Source organism: Lichenostomus cassidix, chromosome 2 (genome assembly GCF_008360975.1).
Source record: "Lichenostomus cassidix isolate B80296 chromosome 2, HeHo_3.0, whole genome shotgun sequence".
NCBI classification, from domain to species: domain Eukaryota; kingdom Metazoa; phylum Chordata; class Aves; order Passeriformes; family Meliphagidae; genus Lichenostomus; species Lichenostomus cassidix.
In genome coordinates, this window is record NC_139482.1 from 78,574,320 (window position 1) to 78,601,746 (window position 27,427).

A 27,427-nucleotide genomic window follows, 5' to 3' on the forward strand; every position below is an offset into this window, starting at 1 on the left:
TTTGCTTTAAAAAAATGAAACTTGAGTGGGTTTTTTGAAGCAAAGATGTTTTAATCGGATTTTTATGGTACCAGCTGAAATGACAACTTTGTTTCTAAATGATAATAAAACCCATTTCTTTCGTCACAATGGTTTGCTTCATCTGCTTTTCCTATTACTGACAAATGCTAGCTTATTTAAAAGAAGTGAGCAAGTAAAATGACGAGAAACAATGTGCTTACATTAACCCAATGAAAATACTCATATATTGATTAAAAAATTGAGTAGTTCCCCCTCTCCATTACTGTCTTGAGACTTTCATTCACTACCCAATATCTGTCTAACAAATGTTTTCTGTCTTGTGGCTTAAAAGGAAGAAGTGGTAACAAGTCATAGTAATATTTTTTTTTCCACAATCCATCTTTCTACCAGTAAAACATAATTTCTCTTCTAATTGTTTTAAGAAAAAGTCATTTAGAGTTTTGAGCTCTGACACATGTAGTGCTGGAAAAAGCAATGTTTATGGTAAACGTGGAAATTTTGTTATATATTTGGGTTATTTAATTGCTTAATTTCTAATGTGCATCCCTGTTTGTTGAATAAGTTCCTGAATGCTACTGCATCTAAAATTTAAATGCTTGAATGAATTTTAATTTCTGAAGCTAAAAATATTGAGCACTAAGATTATTATTTGTATGTATATACTTTATTAATGTCTTTTGAAGCATAACGAATAATTGCTCAAAACATGATTGTATAAATTGACATACTAGCTCAGAAATTGACATAGTATATGTCATTTTTACTTAGTGCTGTAGTCTGAAACAAAAGGTCTTCAAAGGAATACTTGGAATTTTTTCTGCTACTGTATAGTGATAGTATAGGATTAAAACCCATGCTGCTACTATTAAAAATGTCACGGGTTTTCCTTCTCCATTCTATGAACAGACTGAAGGACTTTAAAGGTCCATTGAGTTTGGAGAATGAATAACATAAACACTTAAACATTTTTCTTTGTTATTATTCTCTAACTACTTTGGCTGTAGTGTTGGCAGTGACACCTGTGTATGGCATGAAATTATTCCTGCCATGATGCTAATGTTTCCACCCGTCTTCTAAATGACCAGTTAGAAAAGTGGTTTTATCAGTAGATAAACATGCTAACTGGTATGGATATAGTTTTAGGGCGGGGGAAATAAAATCTTCATTGGTAAATAACCTCACTTTGGAATGCTAGATTAAGCCTTCTTCCATAGTTAACTGAATATAATCTTAAATTGCTATTGGGCAGAATAAGAAGCTCAGAAGAACCCCCCAAATTCTATTTCTTTTTTTAATGTTAGTGTGATTTTTAAATAAAGAAATAAAGACAAATCTTTGAAGTTGGTATAGCTTCTTTGCAAGCCAAATGGGTTCCTCAGCACAAGAGAGACAAGGAGTTCCTGGAGCACATCCGGCAGAGAGCTACAAAGATGGTAAATAGACTGGAGCACCTCTTTTAAAAGGAGAGGCTGAGGGAGCTGGGCCTGTTCAGTATCAAGATGACTGAGAGGAGACCTCATCAGTGTCTGTAGGGGTCTGAAGGGAGGGTGTCAGGAGGACGGAGCCAGGCTGGGTGATAGAGCACAGCAACGGATTGCCCAGAGAGGTTGTGGAGTCTCCCTCACTGGAGACATTCAAGAAGAGTCTGGATGCAATCCTGTGCAACAGTGCTCTAGGATGACTGTTCTCAAGCAGGGAGGTTGGACCAGATGACACACTGTGGTCCCTGCCAACCTGACCCATTCCGATTCTGTGAAATGTCTTTATTTTTTTTTTTTTCAATGTAGGTGCTGATAAAACTGTGGAAGCATGAATGTAGGTGTGTTATTGCTGATCGCTTCACAACCTCAGAAGATATTAATTGGTTTCATGCAGCCATGGCAAAACTCATTGAGGAGGAATTTGAAGATACAAAAGCTCTGCTGAATCATGAAACAGATGTATTCTTTGTTGACTTCTTAAGGGATGCACCTGCAAGAAATGGTAAAGATGAACTCTAATAATCATGGAAATTACAAGAATAGGAAAGGGGATATGATAATCATAGACGCTAAGAAAAATACATCTTAAAAATTTGTATTAAGTTTATGCACCAAAAGTGTCTGTTTTGTCCAGTGACTTTGAAGGGAGTCTGTGTTACCAGCTGTGGCACATTTTTATCCTAATGGGATTTCTAAGTCGGTATTTATATTCAGGTTGTCAGTATAGGAGAGCCTTGCTTTCATTTAAATTGACACAAAGACACAATTGGCACATAGGCAAAACTGCCAAATAGTGAGCATGGGTCTTTATTATGCCAAAATGATGAAGGAAGTGTGTTATGAATGACTGGAAATGGTAGGGTTGCAATTCACGCCCTCGAAACGTGGTAAAAAAATACTGTCTCTGGGCTAATCCAATGCTCCCTAGAAAATAACTGGTACATGATTTTGTAACAAATGGCCATTAATTCAAATTTTCCTGAATGCTAGTTAAACCTCTTGAAAACCCTGTATGGTTTATTGCAATATCTTTACGTATTTCAAACATAAACTGGTGTCACTGACCTCACTAAATGACCTGGACAACTGGCATTTTTCAGTTGATACAAAAAACCAGGCAATACTTGTTTGTGTTTAGGGGAAGGTCATTGGATGATTTAGTTATTTGTGTTGGTATCTCTGCAACAATGGAGAGAGGAGAAAATACGAGACTGGCATGAATGGCCAAATGCCATTTGAATCTTTCCCTGAACAATTGAAGTAGTCAGAAGGCAGTGACAGAAGGAGAGTAAAGGATAGGAAATATTTTATTGGAAGAAATCAAATAGAAGGAAAAGTAAACTGGTGTAAGAAAGGAAATAATTACATCCCTAAATAACTTGCTAAAGTTCATCAGTGTAGAGAAGGCTGAAATGTAAGTCAGAATACATACTGAGAGGGTGAAGAGGGACCTTTAATGTGAAAATTTAAGTCTGCACTAGAAACCATCACGTTGAACTGAAAAATAAATGCAAAATGATGAATGTATTTCTCAAAATTACTTGCCTTCCTGGTGACATGCACCTCCCCTGTAATTGGTCTTTTAGCATGAAACTTCGTCTAAATACAAAGTAGGACACCCGCATATAGAAAGGCTGTATTTTGTCCTCAATAGGTTTGCCTGAGCCTTGAGAAGCCCATTCCTAATTTTTGGCTTTAAATGAAAAGAATAACAGGTGTAATTTGTTTTATTTGTCCCTATAGTGGGATTTAGTCTTTCACATTTTTGTGGAAGTGTAAGAGCAGGACCTGGATTTCTGAGTTTTTAAGTATATAAAAAATGACATCTGACATCAATTTCAAAGAGCCCTATGCTCAGATTAACAATATCTTAATTGGTGCTATGTACTCTTTTGTCTCTGAGTTGTAAAATCACAACATATTTGTCCCCGAGATAAATAAATACGTGATGACTTGAGATGAAATAGCTCAGAAATCAACTTTTAGATCTTAGCTTCAAAGGAATTGTTAATGGTGCTAGTGAACTCTAGACCCTCAACCTATTCAAAGGTATTTTTTTTTGTTGTTTTTGACATTGCTATTTAGTACTTGTGATTATGAACCTTGAGACTGATCAGGAGTTTAAAATAACACATTTTGCTAGCTGCCTCTGTAAATAATGGAAAAGTCTACCTTTTCTTAGGTTTTGTTCTTGATTATACTGTCCTTGGACATTAATAATAAGATGGTAGGAACAGAATTGAGATTATATAATTCTTTTAAATGGTTTGAAAATGTACAAATATCACTGTTTTTTAACTCCTCAATGTTTTTCTTATTAGTTCCTTATCAGCTGCTAAATTGTTTAAATGTCATATTCAATTTTTAAGAAATTTATTTCCACCTGGAATACTCTTTTTGTTTAACCAGTGCTTTTACAGGTTAAAATAAGAAGTCAATTGATTTCATTAGGTCTTAATCTAGAAGAGCGCTCATGTGCAGAAGCAATACAGAGCTAAAAATTCTGAAATTAAGGTGACTTCAGGCATGCCAGAAAATGCAATATGAAGGACATCTGAAAGGGAATTAATAGTCCCTGTATTTTGAGAGATTAAGTTCTGTGATAAAATGTGATTTTCTTAAACTATGGTTTCATATATGTATTTTTGGGTTTTAGTTTTGCTAAGGTTTTTCTGGTTTTTTTCCTTGGAAACTGCATTCCAAGTATTGGAATGGTGCAATGGAAATGAAGTGGAGAAAAAATTTGAAACAAGAAAAATGTTACAGAAACTATTCTAAATACAGCACAGTTTGGTTGAGGATTGGGGTTTCCCCTCCCCTCCCCCCTTTCTGTCCCTTCCCTTCCTTTCACACTGGCTTCTAGTGCTTTACTAAGCATCAGGAAAATACTTATTTTACTGGAAAGACTTATTTAATTGATTTTAATTCTACCATTTAGAGATAATGTTGTGAATTGTAAATTTCTTCAGTAAGTTAGAAGAGGCTTAGCAAAACTGATTGGTCTGTGATATCTGGAAAAATACATCCTGTGCCGTATATAGATCATGAAATCCTGAAACTAATGGAGATAAATGTATGAAAGTAAGAGCAATTACCAATATTATACTAGTATTATTGTTTAAGAAATCCAAACCACCAGCTAAAAACTGTATGATCTCTGCTGACTGATGCTGTTCCAATGAAATTTGTCAATCATTTATTGATGAAATATGGGCTGGATGAACAGTGAGACAGACTGATGATTGGCTGAATGGTCAAGCCCAGGCAGTGGTGAGCAGTGGCTCAAAGTCTAATTGGAGACCAGTAACTAGTGGTGTACCCCAGGGGTCAATGCAGGATGCAGTCATCCTAACATTGTCACAAGTGGTCTGGGTAATGGGGCAGAGTGCACCCTCAAGCCAGTTCCTAGATGACACAAAACTAGGAGGAGTTGTTGATATGCCAGATGTTGTGCTGCCACCCAGATGGACCCTAACAAGAACCTCATAAGGTTTATGAAGGCAAGTAAGAAGTCCTGGACGTGGGGAGGAAAAATCCCATGCACCAGTACATGCTGCTGGTCACCCACCTGCAAGGCAGCTTTGCAGAAATGGACCTCGAGGTTCTTGTTGACACCAACCTGAACATGAACCAGCAGTGTGCCCTTGCAGGAAGGAAAACTAGTGGCATCCTGGGCTGCGTGAGAAGAAATGTGCCAGCGGGTCAAGGGAGGGGGTCCTTTACCTTTATTCAGCACTGATAAGGCCACACCGGGAGTGCTGTGTCCTGGTCTGGGCTCCCCAGTACAAGAGGGATGTAGGATTTTACATCCTAAAGAAGGATTTTATCCAGATATACTGGATAAAATCAAATGAAGGATTTGAACATCAGGAAACACTTTTTTTACTGTGACAGTGCTGCTACGGGTTGTCCAGAGATTTTGTGGAGTCTGTCTTCTTGGGGAAATTCATAAGCCACCAGAGCATGATCTTGAGGAACCAGTTTTAGGTGGCTGATCTTGAATAGGTGGTTGGACCTGACAATCTTCAGAGGTCCCTGTTGATCTCAGACTTTCTGTGGTTTTATTTGCTGTAAGAATTCTTATGAATGAAAGCATGTCAACTTTAAGCGTGATTAAGCTTATGAATGAAAAGATGAGGTAGCAGCACTGTTACCTCATTTCTTTGGGTGGGGTAGAGTTGACTTGTGGCTTTCAGATCACCTAATGAAACAAATGTGTGCTAAGTCACAGTGAATATACTTTTTTCTTGTGGTAGTTATTAATTTCAGGAGTAATTTTTTTCTAGCACATTTCTTTAATCAATTTAGACTGCTTTTCTTTTACAGAAAAGATTATTTACAATTTTTAACTGCAATATTTATTTACTTTCATTCTCTGATGCTACTTTTTTTTCTAGCACCTACATAAGTATAATTTTTCATAGTTTAAGTTTCAGATATAGAGAAAGAAGGCTAATTAGTTTTATTTTCTCATTTGTCTTTGAGAATTAACTAGCTGAAATTACCATTTCTTGCAGGCAGGGTGTACTCAACACTCTCTTATGTACATCTAATATGTAATATTATGTATAATAAACCTGGCTCTGGGTGGTGAAACTTCTAATTATCTTCACTTGTTTATCCTCCCTTTGAACCTTTGTCAATTATTTAAATTGCTAAGGTTTTATTACTTGATTTTTCTTCTAGGTGAAAAACCAGAGGAAGGTGAAAAACCAGAGGAAGGTGAAAAACCAGAGGAAGAAAATTCAGATATTCCCAAAATCTATGAACCAATCTCCTCATTTCATCAGCTACAGAATCGTTTAAATAAGTTTTTACAAATATACAATGAGAATGTTCGTGGTACTGGAATGGATATGGTATTCTTTGAGGATGCTATGGTTCATTTAGTCAAGGTACAGTCTTGTGGATTGCCCTTTGTTTTTGTTCACTTGCCCTCACCTCCTGTGAGTAGAGGTATGCATGAATCAAGGCAAATTGCTTCTAAAACTGAAGCAACTAATTTATTGCTAGCAAATATTTGATCTGTCACTCTGTGACTAGATATTAAAACCTATTAAAAACTTTTCAGAAAATGCACCAGATGGAACTTTTCTTTTATACCTAACTTTTATGTTTTGTAGGATCATGGTGCTAGCTATTCTAACTCTATTTCAACATTCCTTCTTCTTAATTCTTCTGGGAGACCTTCCTGTCTTTGTAATGAGTCAAATGAAATTCAGGTTAAGACATAATTGGTTGCTTCTGAAGGAGTACACGCAGCAGAGTCGGAATTAATGTAGTCTAAAATTCTTTTGTAGATCCACAGTATGCTCACTGCTTTTAAAGTCCTTTTGAATAGGGATTGGAACTGACCATAACTTTTAGCACAGCACAGCTTGATATGGTTGTTCACACAGAATAGGCCTCATACAAAGGAGAGTTCTTTTTTTTTTTTTTTTTGCACTAGAACCCCTGTTGTCTGGGTTGAAGGCTGAGGTTTTCAGTATTTCTTATAATAAATCATTAGGAACTAAATATTGAATTGCACCATTCCCCACAATAATATATTAAATATCAAAACTATTTAAATTTAATTATGGTTGAGAAACACATTGCATCTGCAGTTTTCAAAATTTTTGGATGAATTCTTTTCATTTCACAAAATTAATCCTTTTCTTTCTGAGGTTCTGAGAAATGGGTGATGTCCTGCTATGGATTTCTTTAGGACAATTGTAAATCATCATCACACTTACTAACAAATCTCTCATTTACTCCTAGTAAAAAAACTATGCATGTTCAGAATCTAGTAAATTTTTTTTTCACTGAACAGTCACCTGTCATCAGAAATATCTTCTTTGGGTAGCTAGAAGGTAAATACTGGAAATATTTTATTAGTCTTTGCTTGTATAAAAAAAATAGGTAGTGCTTCAATGATTCTAAATTCTTGAAAACAGCAACAACTGTGTAGACCTGAGACAGCTTCTAAGAGAAAGTGAGATAGGCGTAGTTGAGTTAATGCCTAGTCTCAGCTGACATAATATGACTTGAATGAGTTAAAGCTGAGGGATATCTTAAATAGAGAACAAAGTTTCTGATTAACAGCTTGTGTGCCTCTGCCTGGAAAAGATCTAATAGCTATTATTGAGATGATCAACGGTATTCCAAGGGTGGTGTGCAAATTAAATTTTCTTTCTCTGGTTAAATACCAAGTAAGTAAGCCTTCATACTTGATTTTATCTTTCTTATAAAGCATTAACCTATGGAAAATAACAAATACATTACACTCAATATGTAAAATAAATAGTTTTAAAATTAGAGGAAATTGGCATGACTATTTTTAATAGCTTGGAAAGAAGTAATTCAGAGGAAGGGCAAATAGGCCTCCAAGGTTGCTTCTTGACACGATGAAATTCTAGGGTCATCAAAGAAATGTTCAAGATAACAAAGAGAACAGAAGCCAATACTATGCATCATTGCTTGTATGGAGTATACCAGCTGCTAACCAAACCAGCTGGCTGGTATTATCGTCTCTTTGAGAGGGAATTGGCTCTGTGCTGCTCTGGGTGTTAATGTAGGCTCTTCTGGGGGGTCTGTCTACTTGGCAATTGATGGCCTGTGGAGCAAGTTTGTCTCCTTTGCTTAAAGACGTGTTTTCTCAGCATCAGGTAACATCTTCTACCTGTATGCATGTTTCATGGCATTGTTTTTTGACTGTGGGTAGTGGGACAAGCACCGTATGCAGTTCACAATTAACACTGAAATTTTTTTTTCTGTGAATTCTAAAGGGTCTGTTTGTTTACATTACATGGTCTGAATTGAAATGTGGACCAGTAGGAAGCTACTGCCTTTTGATTTAAAAGATAAATAATGGAATGGGAAAGAAATGTAGATCTGATTGGGAAATTCTCTGTGATCAAATATTCGTACTGATACTGTGCATTTTTACAGTCAACTAAATGAGAAGCTTAATAAGTTTTATTATAAAGGCAGGATTATTGCCTGCATCCGAGAATACTGAAGACTCTTGTCCTGAATTTAACATGCCTGGGACATCTTGTCTTTCTGGTCACAATGAACGGGCCTGGTGAGATGAGTCTTACCAAAGTTATTCAGAGGTCATTGTATTGGGGAAGTTATTATTTCCTTCCTAATTTTGATAATCTGTCATGCTGTGATAGCACATCACTAAGAAATCACAGCTGAGATTTAGTTGTACTTTGTGGAAGTGAGAGATGTAATTTTACTCGTAACTGAACATACACAGTGATGGAATCAAATGGTTGCTATACTATTTGAAAGGTTAATAGAAAATATTGCAAAGTACTAATGTCCACAGAATATATTATTAGGAATATATAATCCCTTAATTAAACCTTAAAATTTTCATTTCTTCTTAATTTCTAACCTATCTTTATTAATGCAGTAGCATAGAATTTTTGGATGTGTAACTTTTACACATTGTAGCAATAAATGGCTGGTATATTACACAGATTTCTCGTGTGATTCGCACTCCTCGTGGAAATGCTCTTTTAGTTGGAGTTGGTGGCTCAGGAAAGCAGAGCTTGACTAGACTGGCATCCTTCATAGCTGGCTATGACACATTCCAGATAACGTTAACAAGGTAAGCATTAGCTGAAATTTAAGAAATATGTACTTTGTGTTTTAACTCTTCCTGTAAATAAAACAGGCTCAGAGTCTCTGCAGTGAGAGAACAACAAGCTTAACATAGTCTGAGCACTGTAACATAGAACAGAAAGATATGAAAATTCTTTGAGACTTACTAAATTTGCTTGGTTTTCTACAATAATCGTGAATTTTTACCATCTTTTGGGGAGTAAACTATTCTGTGTGTTGCACAGAAAGAGAAGGAATACTTGCAGTGTCAAGTTATCTTTGAGTCTTTTACACAGTACATTAAATTGTACTGAAAATATTTTTAGTTGGTATTCTATCCATAATGCCTTTATGAATTTTTCTTGCAATATTTGAAATTCTGTTATCTCAGGAGGTTGAATCTTTATCCCTGCCCATTAATTTGGTAGATCTTATGTATTTATGAGTATTTGAACAATCTTTTCCAAGTACGTTTTTCCTCATTTCATATTGTTCAACTCAAAGTGGTTTCTTTTGAAATAACTCACAAAACATAAAAAATAAATTATAAATCCTTCTCTGAATGCCTTAGAATGAATATCTCCCACACTGTCTGTAGGACAGATCAATTTTGGCACGCAAATAAGGTGTCATTTCAGAGAAATAAAACTATTTTAAATCTTTTGCAGGTGTGTTGGCTGCAGAAGAAATTGTAGATTCACATGTGGGAATGTCCCTTGGTGAGGGTCTCATCAGAGCATCTTTACAATAAGCGCCTTTTTGCCTTAATTTCAAGACATTGTTTCTAACTTAAATTTGCTTGGATTTTTACTCTTAATCCGAAGACTTTTTTAAAAAAGGAATGAGCATTTGTTCAACTAACTATTTTTTAAATTTTTTTCTTTTTCATTTGTAGATCATACAACACTTCAAACTTGATGGAAGATCTGAAACTCTTATACAGAACAGCAGGACTGCAAGGCAAAGGCACCTGTTTTCTTTTTACAGACAACGAGATCAAGGATGAGTCTTTCTTGGAATACTTGAACAATGTTTTATCATCAGGAGAGGTAAGATGCCTCCTCATGATCCATTTTCTGCTTTATGAAATTAATAATTCTGAAGTAAAAGAACAGAAGTTATTTCAATATTCTCTTACAAGTCAAGGGGTACACTTGCAAAAACTAAAACTCAAGTGCTTTTTATTGTTAGAGTATTATTAAAAATGGAGGTAGTCTACAAAATTGGCAAAATCCTAGGTTAGAGTGAGAGAAGCTGTCTCAAGGGACATGATAATAGCTTTAAAAAAAAAAGAGATTTGGGAAATATTACTAGTATTTTAAAAGTTGTCTGCTAAATTAACTATTAGTGTACAGTTTTTGTGTGGTAAATTTATATCCAGAATGGATGGGATGTATTTTATTGATTTTTGTTTACTGATTTATTATTTCAGGGTTATGTTTCAGAGTAATTGCTACTAGTTATTTGGAATATAAAGAGAAGGAATCAAAGCCATTGGAGAGCAGGGTTTAAATTTTTACAGCAAGTTACATTTCAGTCTGTTTAATGGAATCACTTCAGTAATAGTTCTTATTTAAAGGAGATGGTGGGTCCTGATAACTTCAGTGTCTGAGATATATGTCCCTTCCTGCAATGCTATGTATTAAAAGAATCTTGTGCTATATCTTCTCCTTTTGATCATCTCAAAAATAATGAAAAATCATCCTTTTTCCCGAAGGTGTCAAACTTATTTGCACATGATGAGATAGATGAGATCATTAGTGACATTATACCTTCCTTCAGAAAGGAATATCCACGAAGACCTTCAACTAGTGAGGTTTTGTATGACTACTTCATGACCAGAGTCCGTCAGAACCTTCACGTAGTTCTTTGCTTTTCACCAGTAGGTGAAAAATTCCGAAATAGGGCCCTGAAGTTCCCTGCTCTCATTTCTGGATGCACTATAGATTGGTTCAGCCGATGGCCTAAGGATGCTCTGGTGGCAGGTACGTGTAGGCTTTATCTCTGCAGAGACATATTTTTCTGATCAGTGGTCATGTAGCTGTTTTAACTGTGTCAAATTTTGCTACAAGACACGTGATTTGAAAATTTGATGTAGGTATTTTCTTCTTTAAAGCTTGCTGTATTAAGCCATTGAAATAGTTCTAACAGAGGAAAGATTTGGAACACAGTTTGAAGAAAAATTCCCTGTGAAGATGTCTTAAAAGCATCAGTAAAGAAGGCAAAAATACTACTAAAGAAAGAGATTATTTGTGACTGTGTCTGTGATAGGGCATACAGAGGAAGGCTGTTATTACCCAGTCCATGGTATGTAGCTGTTGGACAGGTTCAGAGTGAAAAAGCAGCTGCATGCTTTAGAGATGAAAGAATGTCAGGTCCTTACCTATATTTTTTACTGAGAAGTGTGGAATCATATTCAGAACCTAGTGGTGAAGAATAAAGAGTGGCATTTCAGAAGCTGGGTGGAAGCTGTCATAATACACGCTGACTTGTTTTATCTTAACTTGTTGATAAGCTAAGGTGTTTTCCTAGATATTTACTTACATTTAGGATTTCTTTCTTTCCTAAGTATCTGAACACTTCCTGTCCTCATTTGATATGGACTGCACTGCTGATACAAAGAGGGAAATTGTGCAGTGTATGGGCTCATTCCAGGATGGAGTGGCAGAAAAGTGTTCTGACTACTTTCAAAGATACAGACGTTCTACACATGTGACTCCCAAATCCTACCTGACCTTTATTCAGGGATATAAAACCACATACAAAGAAAAGCATGCTGAAGTGCAAACATTATCAAACAGGTAAACTATCCAGTTTACTTCTGTTTTTCTGTAATTTTCTTCCCCAGGTAGCTATATTCTGATATGCTTCATTTCAGTGCATGACTTGGCCCCTTGCACAGCAAAAAAAGTTACTTTTTTAATTCCTAGAGCTGTGTACAGGTGTAACTTATTCAAATATTGTAGTTGGTCCTGTCATATAAACTGAACACTGTATATATTTGGAGGGGGGGAAAAGAGTAGTTGTGCATAGAAAAATTGAGGTAGAGGGAAATATGAGGTGAATATAAATTATTCCCATGTGCTTTTTAAAGAGTAAAAAAAAAAAACTTTTACATGCAATTTCATAATATATTGATAATAGCATTTAATTTACCAGGCACCAACTTTTGTTTTCTTGCTGAACACTTGTAACCCCTTGTTATGAACATGTAAGAAATACCCTTGGTGGTTTTGTGAACACAGAGCCTCACTTAGACTGCTGAGTTTTTACTTGTAGATTATTAAAATGGTTTTACTATACTTACCCCTATTTTCAGATGCTTTATGAAGCGAATGAGATCTATGTAGGGACATACCTTCATGTCAGGACTACTCAAATATAATGTCCAGTTAGTAGTTAGTGTATCAATTGGTGACAGCCTTAAGAAAAACTGCCTTCGCAGTTTTGGAAGATTGTTAAAAAGAGCTGGAAACCTTTAAGAAAGACCTAAGCTAGTTTATTTCACTTTGAAATGCTCTTTGTCTTCAAAGTCAAAGTGAGTTTGAAATCTGTAGTTACTTTATGGGTGAAGGTTTGTAAAACAGAAGGGTCTGGACCTGTTACCTACCTTCAAATTTAACAAGTTAGTTCATGAACTCCAATTAGTTCCACTTAACCTTAGTGACTTAGTTGCACTGTCTGAATTGCTTTGTTAGGAGTTACACTTCATCTGTTCTCCTATATTTCTTCAGCTGTCCAAGCACTGCTTAGCGTTTGCAATGGCAGCCTCTGTAGAGGACATTTAAACTTGTCTGAAAAGTCCCAAGTGAAGACTTACTTTTTGATAGAAAAAAAGAACTGCTGAAGAGGCATTTTAATGCTGAATCAGAGAAGTCTTACCTCAATACTATTTTTCTGTTATACTCATTTGGTCTTGGTTTCTTTTCAGTGTCCACTTTAAATAAGAAATATTGATTGGTTATACTTCTCAGAATTTTGGTGATTAGAAAATGCTTTCTGCTGTACAGGACTCAGTTCTTTGAGTATTGGCTCAAGAGGGACAGTGACAGTTATGGAACCAACAAATAGGGTTTTTATGCGACGATAAAGACATACTGTTTGATTGGAAGTGGGTAAAATTTCATGCCACAAACTTTATCATGCACTTTAATTGTCCACTTTATTGGTTCTGAAGACATCAGACACTTGGGGGAAAGTTCTTGTCCAAGTTTTATTTTTGGTGTAAAACATCTTTTGCAATTCTTCATTCTGGTTGATGTGATTCATTCTGTAGATGGAAACTATAGTGTGAATTGCACAGTGAATTACATGCTTTTTATTTTGCTTTTTAACTTCAGAATAAATACTGGACTGGAAAAATTGAAAGAGGCCTCTGAGTCAGTAGCTGCTCTAAGTAGAGAATTGGAGGTAAAAGAAAAGGAACTTCAAATTGCTAATGAAAAAGCTGACATGGTATGTACAGCCTTCAAAGTGTATTGATGTTTGGTTATTTTTCTCCTTTTATTCCTTCTGTTTTGAAAAGATTAAATAAAATGAAGTTAAGTGTTGGAAAGAAAGAATCTAGGAGGAAATTATCTTGTTTGAGTTTACAAACAAGAAATTGAACAGATAGGGTTTTACAACAAAAATTCTTTTAACTATGGCATGTCGGTTTTCTCACATCCTAGGTATTGAAAGAAGTTACAGTAAAAGCACAGGCTGCTGAGAATGTGAAGGGTGAAGTTCAGAAAGTGAAAGACAAAGCCCAAGCTATTGTAGACAGTATCACAGTCGACAAAGCCATTGCTGAAGAGAAGTTGGAAGCTGCCAAGCCTGCTTTGGAAGAGGCAGAAGCAGCCTTACAGGTTAGTACTTGGACCACGTATAATGTGACCACTAAGAAGGTGGATGTGTTTGAAATATAAAATTGCAGGTGCATTGCATAACTTCATTTGACAAAATAAATATATGTATTTTGAGGCTTTTCAGGTTCAGTTTTTTTTTTCTTTTTGCACTTGAGTGCCAAACCCCAAATAGTCAGTTTTAAGAAAAGGCCAAGTTTTAACTTTCTTTCAACCTGTAATTGATAAATCATGTGCTGCAGGCTGATATTAGACTAGTAACTGAATGTTGATACTGTTATTAAACAACCTGTATGCAATGAGGGAAGTGCTTTCCTTGTAAAACCAGTTGCAATTCCATCCAAATCCAAACCTCCTATTTTAAGTTTTCACAAAGAAATTGCATTTTCAATAAGTTTTCTGGTCCACTATTTTCTGTCTTCTTAAATAAAAGATGTTTTTTTTGAGTTGTGGCACTACCAAGACTTCATTTCTTTCAACATACTTTTCTTGTAAAGCTTTTTTAATAGAATGATAACCCTTTACCCATATATTTAAGATTTAAAAAAATTAATATTAGTTGATCTTGCATAATACTTATCTTTTTGTCTGTTTGGCTGACTGGATAGGAGGATGTGCCTCAAGAAATTTTGCTGTGAGCAGTAGTAGTGGAATCTGAAATACACCTGTTAGATGCTAGCAGGCAGCTCACATCTCAAGAAACAGAAAAGTATGAAGAAAATCCTGAAGGATAGATACATCTCAAAGGGTTTAATGTAGATTTACTAGAAGGTTTGCCTTTCCGTTTGAGAGGCTGCCAGCAGTTGTGATGGTTAAAGACTGATTTGAAGGAATGCCATGATTATCTTTGAAATCTAGCATAGGAAAATTTTCATGGATCTTATGAATGTATGACTTCACTTTGAGTGAGAGATGTTTAACAGTCCCTGAGTGCCATGATTCCTAAAGGGCAGAGTGGAAAAGTCTAAATGAAGGTTGATGACCTGACAGCTGGGCAGTGAACTAAGGGAGAAGGTACTGTAAGACCCTGATATTTAGCCACAGGAAAAAGCTTAAAGAACTAGCAACAACAAAACAACAATCCTGGTTGTGGGTGAGCATTCTGACAAATGAAAAAATAAGCAATGTTAATTGGTCAGCATCTGCAGTATAAAGGGATCTCCAGTGTTCTGTGTCCAGACCCATATCTTATTAAAGCTTACTTTCTGCTTTTGACTAAAATGGCTGGACCAAAACAACACTGCTCTTCTTGAAATGTAGGGTGCTAATAAATGAAAAATTTATTTCAAGAAAGACCAATGCTAGCATTGAGCTAGCATGTGAAACTTCACAATGGGAAAAATTATTTGGGTTTAATCTTGAAATTCCTGAATTTTCTATAATAAATTGCTTTGCTTGTGTCTAAAGGGGAAGGGCAAGCTATCAGAAAAAGAGGCCTATCAGCATGTGTATGTGTATTGTCAACATTAGTTAATTAATTCATTAACTCACTTAAGCAAGAAAGCTTTCTGTATGAGCCTGCATCTTTCAAAAAATGAATCCCATGATCATTAAAGATTTGCAAATTTCTAGCTGGGGATTCCTATAGTAGAATTCTGCTTGCAGGGTACATAAACGCCTATTAAAGTATCTGATAAATAGAGAAAGGTCATTACACAGATGAAAAAAAAATTGTGATTAGCTATTTCACTCTGCTTTTAATGTATTTTAGGAATGACACATGCTACACTAAGAGACAGGTAGGTACAGAGCATTTCTAAACATAGAGTGAGATTAGTTTTTTAAAATATGAGTAAGAATTGTCAAAGTTCAGTAAAACTTTGTTGCACTTCGCCCTGTAATAAAAATAGCACATTAAATGCACAACTATAAACAAGTAAATAAATAAATAAAAATTAAATATAACAATTTTGCCACAATTTATACATTACCAAAAAAAGCTGAGCTGAATTTCCTAGCAGTCACTAAGAAACACTGGTTAAGGTCTTCATACAGATAATGTGTGCTGTAGGAGTGGGTCTGCCCATCTGCAGTTCCCATTGTTCAGTGCCTTTTTTGCTCTGTATGTGGTGCAGTAAGCACTGCTGCTCAAATTAATTCTTCTCTAAGGAGACATCTTCAGCAGACTTTTCTGATAGTCCTTTCTGATTCATGATGTAGAGTAATGAGTTACAGTGTTAGACTTGTACCCTAGGCTTACTTGGCTTTACTTAATAGATCCTAGGCTTTCATACATTATTATAATTTATTTTTCTGGCACGCCTGCTTCTATGCCAGAAATATTCCTGGTACGATGTATTAGAAGGTGCAAACATATACATTTATCAGGCCTTCTCACTGGTTTCCTTAATTCATCTTCATTTGCCAGATGTCAACAGAATGTATTTCCTTTTTAGGCCTGGTTTCTGGTCAATACATTTGCATTTAAAAAAAAAAAAAGTAAAATTTCAAGGTATTTCTGTTTTGCTCTCCTTTTCATCAGAACTGTTGATGGTAGTTTTAAGTTGCTGCTGTGGAGGTGCTGTGCTGAGGTTTCCTCATATTTGATAGGAGTTAGTAGTGAAAATCTGACTGGGAGGGTCCTTCTAGCTTTATGCTTTTTAGAGGTGAAAATAACAGAAATATTTTTTTCTCCCATTGATTAATACTGTTGGTGAGCTTATTTTATTAAATAAACAGTATCAGTAATTGCTTTGCCCTTTGCTTTGAATTAATAGACAATCAAACCTGCAGATATTGCCACTGTCCGCACGCTGGGTCGACCTCCTCACCTCATCATGCGGATCATGGACTGTGTGCTGCTGCTCTTCCAGCGTAAAGTCAACCAGGTGAAAATTGATCAGGAAAAACGCTGTACCACCCCATCATGGCAAGAATCTTTGAAACTGATGACCACAGGGAACTTCTTACAGAGCCTACAGGTGCTTATGCAATCTTCTCTTTCTTTTTTTCTTTTTTTTTTTTTTAATAATTTAAAAAAATAGAGGACAATATTTTCTCCGGCGTTCATAGGAGAACAAACGTGCAAGGCAAATCACACAATAGATCAGAAATGTTAAGGGCTTAAGAATAAGTATGTCAGAATAAAATAAGCTTGAATCCTTCTTGCAAAGTCACGTCATAAATCAATTATAATTTTTTATAATGAATTGGCAGTGAAATTGCTCTCAGTGACGAATGACTCGAAGCTTTAAGCATTTGGTTTGGATAGCCATTACTTATCTGTTTCATTAAAGCTGATAACAAACATCTTTTTTTCTGGTATTTAACTTTTCACTAATTTTCGTCATTGCAACTTGTGCACGGACTTGCAAAAGCATGGTTGATTACTAGGATGAGCACAATCAGAACTTTTTAAAATCTGGGATTTTCTTGTTCATAGCATGTGCCTAGGAAAATGGAAAGAGTAACTGGTAAACTGTGGCTAGCACAGGTCTTTCCCATGAGAACATTCTCCTGTGTTTTATAAATAAAGTTTGGATGTTGTTGAAACAGTGTCTCGAGATTTGGACAGTTCAGGCCTGGCCAATCAGGCCTAGGGGGAGGTTTCTGACTGACCAATCTGGGTGACCTCTGAAAAGTCTATATATATGTTGGATTGAAAATAATAAAGCGCTTTTTCTATGCCACGCTGAGAATCCGGGATCTCTTCTCTGCTAGCGGCTCAACAGCGACAGTAAACAAATTCCTTTCCATAACTTAAACTAATAATACTATGATTTATCTAGCTGGAATAAATATCCTGCTCCACTGAGTGCTATCATCTCTGATTCCTGCATTTTGAGTGTACTTAACTTGTCACTGGTCTAGTAGGAGGCTTCACCAGTTTGTGTGGTTGGTAGTGGCATGGATGTTATTTCTGTAGTATTCACACTGCATGTAATTATAAGGGTATTCAATTTACTAAAGGACTTCAACATTTCATTTTGCTTGTGTATAATTAAACCTATCTGTGCTTCAGGGAACAGCTATTTTTCAAGTTCATCAGTGACAGAGTTTCATTATACTTTGTAAATAAATTTGAGGGAAAAGATGGAGAGCTTTTCAGGAGGAAAAATGAGAAATATGCTTTTTCAAGAAAAAAGAGGATAAAAACAAATCCTTTAAAAATGAAATACATTCCACTAATTAGACAAGGTAATTTAAGTATAAGATAGCTGGCTTGGCCTTTGAAAGGACTAAATGTATGTTTATGAACCAGAGCTAAGCTCTTTTTCTTTGTGAAGATTGTTAAAACTTATTCTGTTGCAAGCAAAATGAAATTTCAAGCAGAATAAGTGATATTTTGAAACACCAACTAGCTGTGTAACAGTAATAGTGAGTGCAAGATAGCAAAGATCATAAATGAAGGCATTTTTTTTCCATTATGCAAGAGTATATAACAGTGGAATGACTTTGTAAAGGTCTCAAAGATCCATGAGACAAATAACTTCATATTAATTGCTTGTAAGTAACATTTGTGATCTTCATAGTGTTCTGTGTGTTCTGACCTACATGTGTCACTTATTATTGCACTTATTATGTACCTTATGTATATTGCACTCTTTTAATTTTTTTTCAGCAATTTCAGAAGGACACAATTAATGAAGAAGTGGTAGAACTTTTGAGCCCTTACTTTGAAATGGTGGACTACAACATTGAGACAGCGAAGAGAGTATGTGGGAATGTTGCTGGCCTCTGCTCATGGACCAAAGCTATGGCTGTATTCTTTTCCATCAACAAGGAAGTATTACCTTTAAAGGTACGTCTGTTAGTTGGTCACAGACACACTTTTCTCCTTCTCCTCCTCACCTGTTTGAGTTTGAGGATTTAATTTGTTGAAAAATCCACCTGCCTCATTTGAGCTGGTGCTTTGCTCTCCAGGAATTTATTATCTTGAATGGGGTTAAAGCATCTGTCATCTAGTTAAATGCACTACTGCAGTTGCTCTACCTTAATTTAGAATTAAGTAGAAAAAAAGCCTTAATATTTGTTTCTTTTATTATTGCAGTTCTCAGTTCACAAGAGGACTGTGTAGAGACTCTTCATCAATGTTATTAAAAGAAAAAAAACAGGCCTCAGTAGTTAGAATGAAAGTCAGGAAGAACATGGTCAAGCATGATTTTAACAGAGAATAGCTTGTATTTATAACAGGAATGACTGGGAGGGGAGCAAGATTTGTATTCAGGCATAGAATATTGGTTGGACAGATCAAGTAAGCTTCCAGAGGCATCATTGTCTTCTGCAGACCAGGTCAGAACAACTTTTGTGACAGAAGAATAATGACTGGCATTCTCAGAAGTCTTTTTAATTATTTTTTTTTTAATTGACATTAAACCAACTGCTTAAGTGCAGCTACCTGAAATAAGAATTTAGTTTGCTGTAAAATTCAAATGAAAGGTTTTTCTCAGTGATGAAGTCTCTACTGAAGAGTTTGATTTCGAGATGCAGTACAGGAAAGCTTTCTGAAATATATTATAGCAAATGCTTTGAGATTATCTGTGTATGTTCACTTTTATGTTTTTATGCTCTGTAGGCTAATTTAGCAATTCAGGAGAAACGCCTGAACAGTGCTATGCTGGATCTGCAGAAAGCTCAAGAAGAATTGGGAGCCAAGCAAGTAGAGTTAGATGTTGTGAAGGCGGAATATGAAAATGCAATGAAAGAAAAACAGGTGAACTTCTCTTCACAGAAAAGAAGCTTCTACCCTAACTTTAAGGAATACTTAATGTGTTCTTTCAATTTTACTTGAATTCCTTGAATGCATGTTGATGGACAGCAGATAAGAGATAGTATTTGGATACTGCCTCTGTGGTTCCTACCTCTCTCCTTTGCATCTGATCTTCTCCCCTTCTCCCCCCATCCCCTCAAAATCTATTTAATCTGTATTCTTTATTTAGTGCCTACTACTGTAATATCAAGTTTCATGTATGCTATAAATATGTAATGTATTTGAAATTCTGGGTAGAATTCCCCAGAATTAATAAGTATCAGGAATTTTACATACTATTTAACAACTGTGCCAAAATGAAAGTTAAGAACAGAAGTATTAAGAAGAAATATTGAATCATGTTTGGCAGATGTTGGTAAATTTGTCCTGATATATTTTTTCAATCTCACTTTCACTCCTTCTCTGCATGGTGATAGAGATGTTTGAGAATATATTTCTAAGCTGTTGTTTATCTACTGGTTTAATGAGATGTAGAGATTTTTCTGGCCTATCAGAGTAAACAATTTCTCTTGCTGTATGGTTTTCTCTAGACTTTGCTGGAAGATGCTGAACATTGCCGACATAAAATGCAAACTGCCTCAAGTCTCATAAGTGGTTTAGCAGGTGAAAAAGAGAGGTGGACAGAACAGAGTAAAGAGTTTGCCATACAAACCAAGAGGCTAGTTGGTAAGTTTTTGTCCACACCTTTGAACTTGGAAGCAAGTTGCTTGAGTTGTAATGGGTAGTGAAACTGAAAACATTTGAAATGTCAAACTTTTTCTTTGTGTCTTAGATCCCTGTCTCTAAAATGAGGTTAATTGTTTCAATTCTCTTGCTAAAGCTCCATTAGGTGAAAAATAAATATAAGGCTAAAATTCATATTTAAAAAAGGAAGGTAATGGACTTTGTGAATGTAGTGCATATTTGGGACACTAATGTTTTAACTTGAGTGATGTTTGTAGGCAACAGTCCAAAGAGAGTGTTATGTTAGTAAGTGCCAATAAAATGTGTATAGCTGAGAATATATACAGAGGAGAGGAAGACTGATACTCAGCCACTGACATTTATATATAGAAATCAATATTATTAACTGCAGTTACTAATGTTCATAAGAATTTGCTTCTCGGAAGGTCATTATTATTTTTTAAATTTGCACTTGTAAACTAAAGTACTTTGTAATAAATAATTAGTTCATTAGTTAGATCAATAAATGAGATTTATCTTGTCATCTACTGTGGGCCGAAGTTCCTTCTCTGACTTTTACCTTGAAAGGCTGTAAAAAGCAGATATTTTTGTATAGATTGTACTATGTAACTAGGCTGTATTTTATTTGCTGATGTAATATGTATATGTGTATTAACTTACTAAAAATGTGGGCTACCTTCCCGACAAATTCATGCTGTTTCTTTTATAGATAAGTTGAAAATATTACTATAAAAGTACGATATCTTCTCCTGTTTAAATCTTGCATTCTTATTTCAGAGGTACAAAACCCCTTCAAGCTATGGTGTCATGAAATTTTGGGGGGAAAATTTTGAACCTGAATAGAAGATTAAAACTTGTCACACTTAATATTTCCACAATGATGTCTATGACAGTTTTTATTAGTAGTACTCGTAATTGTAATTGATTTACAATAATTCAATTGAATTTGTACTTATAAATAAGGGTTTTTTCTCCCCTCCCCAAATATAGTTTAAACCTGTTCTCATGATTGTGCAAGGAAATGATGGAATTGGAAGCTTATGAGTGAGGTTATTCTGCCATGTCCTGCTTGTGCAAGATCTGGTGTTTGGAGCAGTGTTACTTGTGTGTGTGTTGGGTTGACCTTGGTGAGCTGCCAGATGCTGATGTCTTGATTTATACAATTGCATTCTAAGAATAAAGTAAATGTGGCCTTTACTGAAATGTAGCATTGTCATGCCATGCAAGTAGCCTTGGGAAAAAGTCTGATTTGCCTTCTTTGGGGCTCAAAGTGTGTTAGTCAGTTACCAACCAAAAGATGAAGCAACTAGTGAAGGAAACAGCTTGTTCATTAATAGAATCAGCAAAGATGTAATGCTTTGGTTTGTTTTTTTTTGTTTTTTTTTCTCTTTTTTCTCCTTAAGGTGATGTACTCTTGGCAACAGCTTTTCTGTCCTATTCTGGTCCTTTTAACCAAGAGTTCCGCAGTTTGCTGTTAAATGACTGGCAAAAGGAAATGAAAAGCCGAAAAATTCCCTTTCGTAACGACTTGAACCTCATAGAAATGTTGACTGATGCTCCAACTATCAGTGAATGGAACCTGCAAGGATTGCCAAATGATGATTTATCCATACAAAATGGAGTCATTGTCACTAAAGCATCTCGTTATCCTTTATTAATTGATCCGCAGGCACAGGGGAATATTTGGATTAAAAATAAGGAAGACAGAAATGAACTTCAGGTAATAGAAATGCTTGTGCTTTCATAATCCCTAAAAACTCTTAGCTTACAAAGCATTACAATTCAGGGATTCACATAATGCTTAGTAAATGCCATTTATGTAAAATATCTAGTCTAGAAATAAAGCATATCTCATATACATTTTAGTAGATTTGAGATTCGGCTAGATGTGGCAGTGTACATTTGTATCCTTTAGCACCAGTGACTCCATTTGTGCAATGAATTAATTTTAATGAATCATAAAATGTTGGAAAATAGGCCGCATGGACAATGTCTGATAATAAACATGTTTTCAGAATACTATAAATGTTAGGAAAAAACCATCAACTAGTTGATTAATACAATCTCATGTAAGTGTTTATAAATGAAAATTCACAGCATGATATTTTTCCATATTTTAATCAGAAATTATTGTTAATTTGTGTTGCCTTAGTATGGATGTCACGTGCTAAGTATTCTGTGAATATACAGGGGACCCATATTGCTACAATGTACAGTCTGAGGCAAGATTCACAAATTGAATGCAAACAGGAAAATATAAATAAGAAAGTCCTTATTGGCTACCATTATGATTACATCAACAAACAAGCTTAAAAAAAAAAAAAATCCCTGAAAGCCATTAAAAAAACAGTTTGAGGTGTGATAATAGAGGGGCTCTGAAAGTATTGCTACTACTTTCATGTTGATTGTTATCTAGGTGTGGAAACCTTTAATGGTTGCTTAGTTATGTCAAAAATTGTTTCTAGTTTATAGCTTTACTAAAGTCTAAGCTGAATGTGCTTTGTGCACATGTTAAAAATCATAATTATACTGGGGACTACTTTTTAAAGGAAAGAAAGACTATGTAAGGTCTTGTTCTATTTAAACCTCTAATTTTCAAGGGTGAAAAAAAACCTCAGAAGAACACTAATCTTGGAATTGACCCTGCTGCAGTTTGACTGAGGGAGCTGGGGTTGTTTAGCCTGGAGGAGACTCAGAGGAGACCTTATCACTCTCTACAACTACCTGAAGGGTGGCTGTAGTCAGGTGGGGGTTGGTCTCTCTTTCCAGGCAGCAACTGACAGAACAGGAGGACACAGTCTCAGGCTGCACCAAGGGAAATTTAAGTTGGATGTTAGGAAAATGTTCACTGAAAGAGTGATAAGGTTCTGGAATCGTCTGCCTGGGGAGGTGGTGGAGTCACCATCCCTGGATGTGTTTAAAAAAAGATTGGATGTGGCACTCAATGCCATGGTTTAGTTGAGGTGGTGTTAGGCCGTGGGTCGGACTCAGTGATTTTGGAAGTCTCTTCCAACCTGGTGATTCTGTGATTCTGTGACTTGGAGATGTTATCCAAGATAAAATTGTAGGTGCTGAAAGGTTCCTGTGAATTTTTCCTGTGAAATTCTTGGGTAGTTGCACTTACAGGACATCAAAACTGCAAGTGCTCAGTGCTGCTTTGCTACTACCCTTGCAGCTGAAAAATAGAACTTTGCATTCCATGAGATCTGGCAATGTGTTTTTTTCTATGCTATCTTTTCTTGTGGTCAAAAACTTTGCCTTAATACTAGTCTACTCACAGGATCATTGTTTTTGGCAGTAATTTAAAGAAAATTAAATAACGTATAAATATAAAACTAACAAAAATCTTGTTAACTGGGCATTAAATATTACCCCTATGTTTTTAGATCACGTCTTTAAATCACAAGTATTTTAGAAACCACTTAGAAGACAGTCTTTCTTTGGGAAGGCCTCTTTTAGTAGAAGATGTTGGAGAAGAGCTTGACCCAGCACTTGATAATATTTTGGAAAGAAACATCATTAAAACAGGGTCAGCAAACAAGGTAAAAATAAAACAAATGAGCAAATGTGGAAATTCCCCTTTCCTCCCTTCCCCTCCCCACACCTTTCTCCTTAGCAAAATAACTCCTCATATATATAGGACTATAAAAAATTAAACAAATTTAAACTTGATTAATGCTAATACAAGAAAGAAAAAGGTAGGGTTTAAGTTTACAAATGGTTAATATATTTAATGTATAGAATTCCTTATTCCTTTGCTTATGAGAATTTTTAAAAATTGAAATAATCTGTGAATGGGCCATTTAAAGTGGTCCTTGGCTATTCTCAACAAATTGTTTGCATCAGATTTATGATTTAAAAGTGAATTTTTATGCCTTTAAGCAGAAAAATATAACCTTTTTGCCTATATGCTGTATCTGAAAAAGTGTGTCTTGCTTCTTGATATTTTCAGACTTTTTAATATTTTTCTTAAGGTGAAAGTTGGTGATAAGGAAGTAGATGTTATGAAAGGCTTCAGACTTTACATTACTACAAAACTGTCAAATCCGTGTTACTCTCCTGAAATCAGTGCTCGAACCTCCATCATTGACTTTACTGTAACCATGAAAGGTCTTGAAAATCAACTCTTAGGAAGAGTCATTCTCACTGAGAAACAGGTAAAATAATTGATTGTATCTGTTTTCCTGGCTGTACTTCTTACATTTGCCTGTAGAATATTTTACTGTAATTTTAATTTATTACTCTCTTTTTCCCATATTGCAAGGTAACTTTCTGGCTCTCTCTATTGTGATTATTCTTAATATAATCTATTTGTAATGGTCTAAAAACTGGCACAGAAGCAATTGACTCATTCATTTGGTAGTTTTTCTGTCTCTTTATTGTTGCAACTCTACCATATTCACCTTGTTTTTCCTGCCTCAATGACTTATAGCCTCATGATAGTGGCCTGTGAAAAGCAAAAAGAATTGAAACCAAAACTGATGTTCTTCTGTCTACACACCCTGGAGCTCATGGCAACATAACCTGGTGGGAAGAATTCAGACTTAGTTACTTCCTTGCTCCAAGGGAAAATGGGCTACGTACTTATTTTGGCATGGCAGATATATTAGTTGAGGAAGTCCAAGTTCAGGATGCCAATCCCAATCAACATACCCCCAGCAGTTCCTGAGGGAGGCTGATTGGTATCTTTTAAACTATTGCACAGCTTATCCCTGTAACTGTAAAGTCAGCCATAGTTGATGCCCTAATAGACACTGTGCAGCTGTGACTGTGTATTTACCAAGCTTTTGGCAATAATTCCAGTTTACCTTCAGTGGAGAGGAATGAGAAGAGTGTCTTTGTTTCCTTATTGTGGCATCTGTTGAGGTTCTCCTGCCCTTCTAACACCTCACTCTGCCCCACTTATGTAAGATGTTTCTTGTTAATAGCCTCAGTCATCTTGTTCATGTTGAGTAGTTGCATTTCATTCCCAAGCAGTACATGGATCTCATGAGAGAAATCACACTCAATCTATGAAGGTCTGTCTTTTATCAGACAGCTTCATTGCACCATCAGCTTCTCTTCAACCACTGACAGCTTGTCAACCCACTATGTAATGAAATTATCACTGTCTATCTAAAACACGCTGTGATGTGTATATTCACAATGCCTTACGCCAGACTTCACTTCTGGGGCCTTGAAATACCACAACATTTCTCCAGGAGGAATTCAGTTTATCAACAAATTCCTCCAGTCATTGCTGTTGCTCTGTGCTTGCTCAGAGGACACAGAAGAGAGAGGAAATTACTTTTCTCAGAGGAGCAAAGCAAAAGATCAAGAAGTTCCAACAGACTCAAGTCGGAACAAGGGGAATTCTGATTAGATGTTAGGAAAAATAATTACATTGAGAGTGGCCAAACCCAGGAACTTTGTGGAATTTCAGATCTTGGGAGGGTTCAAGACTCACCTGGACTTTGCTCTGAGCAGCTGAACTCTTTAGATGTGCACTGAGCAGGGGGTTGAACTAGTTAATTTCTGTAGGTGTCTTCCAAATTAAAATTATTCTACTTTTCAATGGCCTCTTTGCCACTAAATGTCACTAAGTGTCTGGATTCTTGCTGCCTTTGGTAGGAAGGTGGTGGAATTATTTTACTGTGTGTTTGCCAAATGATTTGAGCAGTATGACTGCTTGGCGATATCCAGTGTTAGAATGTATGTGTGGAACTTCTGTCCCAAAAGGAGAAGAGTTGTTTTATTTGAAGTAAGGGTGTTCATCAAGGTTTTTATGCACATTTCTATCCTTCTTGCCATTCCACCATCCCTGATGTGGTTCTGCTCTTAGAAGGAATTAGATTTAGACCTGCAAAAAGGAAAAGGATTGTTCACAGCATGTCATTTAAAGTTTCTGCAAAGTCTGACTATCTGTTGTCTGGTGTGCCCATTAGTAGAATCTTTGTCACATATATCTCACATAATTAATTGATTATTTTTCAGAATTCTGGTCCTGATTTCTTATTTTCCACCAGAATGTTGAACCAATTGCAAGATATGAGTGAAAAATAAGAAGGTCAAAGGGCAGATTTTGTAGCTGTATAAATTTGATTCTACTCTTGTTCTTGGAATAATAGAATTTGAGAGACTTGATATATGTCTGAATGTAGTATAAATTATGAAGTTTTAATAATATCATTATTTTGATACATTGGCTGTTACATAATTTGACAAAAAACTTGTTTATTTAGTGTCGTAGATAAGTCAGATTAGTAGTGGAGTTGTAATATGCAAGAAGTATTTATGGCTTTTTGAATTTTTACATTCATATTTCAAGATTTTTGCTGGAAAAGCCTAAAGTTTTGTAAGGGACAGTTGATGAAAATTCTTATGCTTGTGAATCATTTTGTGACAGAATGATATAAGCTATGTAGCAGCTTTCATATTTTATGAATATTAACAAGAAATAGCATTCTTTCGTACAGCCTATAAAATGTCATCTGCTTGTGAAAGGAATTCCATAAAACTGGATTTGAAATAGTCTCTTTGGTGCAAGTTCCTTGAATTTATGTACATGGTAATTTGGCTTATTTTTTCTGCATCCTTGGTGTTATGACTGGAAATTTTTGAAGATGCGAAAAAGGCTTTTATCTGTGTACATTTTCTTATTTGCAAAAAGCATTTTAGGAGCTTAATAGATGGATTTTTTTTTGCATTAAGGTTTTCGTTTATGGTTGTTTCACTTTAGTTTGGTAACTCTGTTTCCAACTTGTTTCTCAGGCTCTTCTGAGCTTTCTGGTTTTATAATGCATTGAAGTCTAAAGTATGTTTAAGTTTTTAAAATGAATGCAGCAAAACATGAAATTTAATTTGGCTCAGTATGTAACTTACTATATTTAATTTGATGCTAACTTTCTTTTAATGCAATTCTTTTAAAAAAGTGTTTCTACTTAATCAAACTTGCATGACAAAAATGCTTCATGAAACTGTAACCTGCTTTTCTTTAATTCCATGAAGCATCAGTTGATTGAAATGCTGATGACTGTAGTTTTCTTGTCTATTTTCATCAGTTCTTTTCAGCATCTTTTGAATAAGTAAGCACACCTTCTAAGTTATGTTGC

The 27,427-nt window shown here is 35.5% G+C and overlaps 1 protein-coding gene across 1 annotated transcript in view; it reads left to right on the forward strand.

The window, feature by feature from the left end:
* DNAH5 (dynein axonemal heavy chain 5) overlaps window positions 1-27,427 on the forward strand; it is a 117,478-nt gene that overhangs the window by 72,153 nt on the left and 17,898 nt on the right. Inside the window, exons 51-65 of the mRNA XM_085052130.1 lie at window positions 1,809-2,004; window positions 6,225-6,397; window positions 8,975-9,105; window positions 9,994-10,147; window positions 10,816-11,083; window positions 11,668-11,899; window positions 13,439-13,553; window positions 13,769-13,945; window positions 16,660-16,863; window positions 18,504-18,683; window positions 19,458-19,595; window positions 20,183-20,318; window positions 21,740-22,056; window positions 23,723-23,878; window positions 24,311-24,493. Of these exons, the coding sequence (XP_084908256.1) occupies window positions 1,809-2,004; window positions 6,225-6,397; window positions 8,975-9,105; window positions 9,994-10,147; window positions 10,816-11,083; window positions 11,668-11,899; window positions 13,439-13,553; window positions 13,769-13,945; window positions 16,660-16,863; window positions 18,504-18,683; window positions 19,458-19,595; window positions 20,183-20,318; window positions 21,740-22,056; window positions 23,723-23,878; window positions 24,311-24,493 (2,760 nt within the window). The remainder of the gene's footprint in view (window positions 1-1,808; window positions 2,005-6,224; window positions 6,398-8,974; window positions 9,106-9,993; window positions 10,148-10,815; window positions 11,084-11,667; window positions 11,900-13,438; window positions 13,554-13,768; window positions 13,946-16,659; window positions 16,864-18,503; window positions 18,684-19,457; window positions 19,596-20,182; window positions 20,319-21,739; window positions 22,057-23,722; window positions 23,879-24,310; window positions 24,494-27,427) is intronic.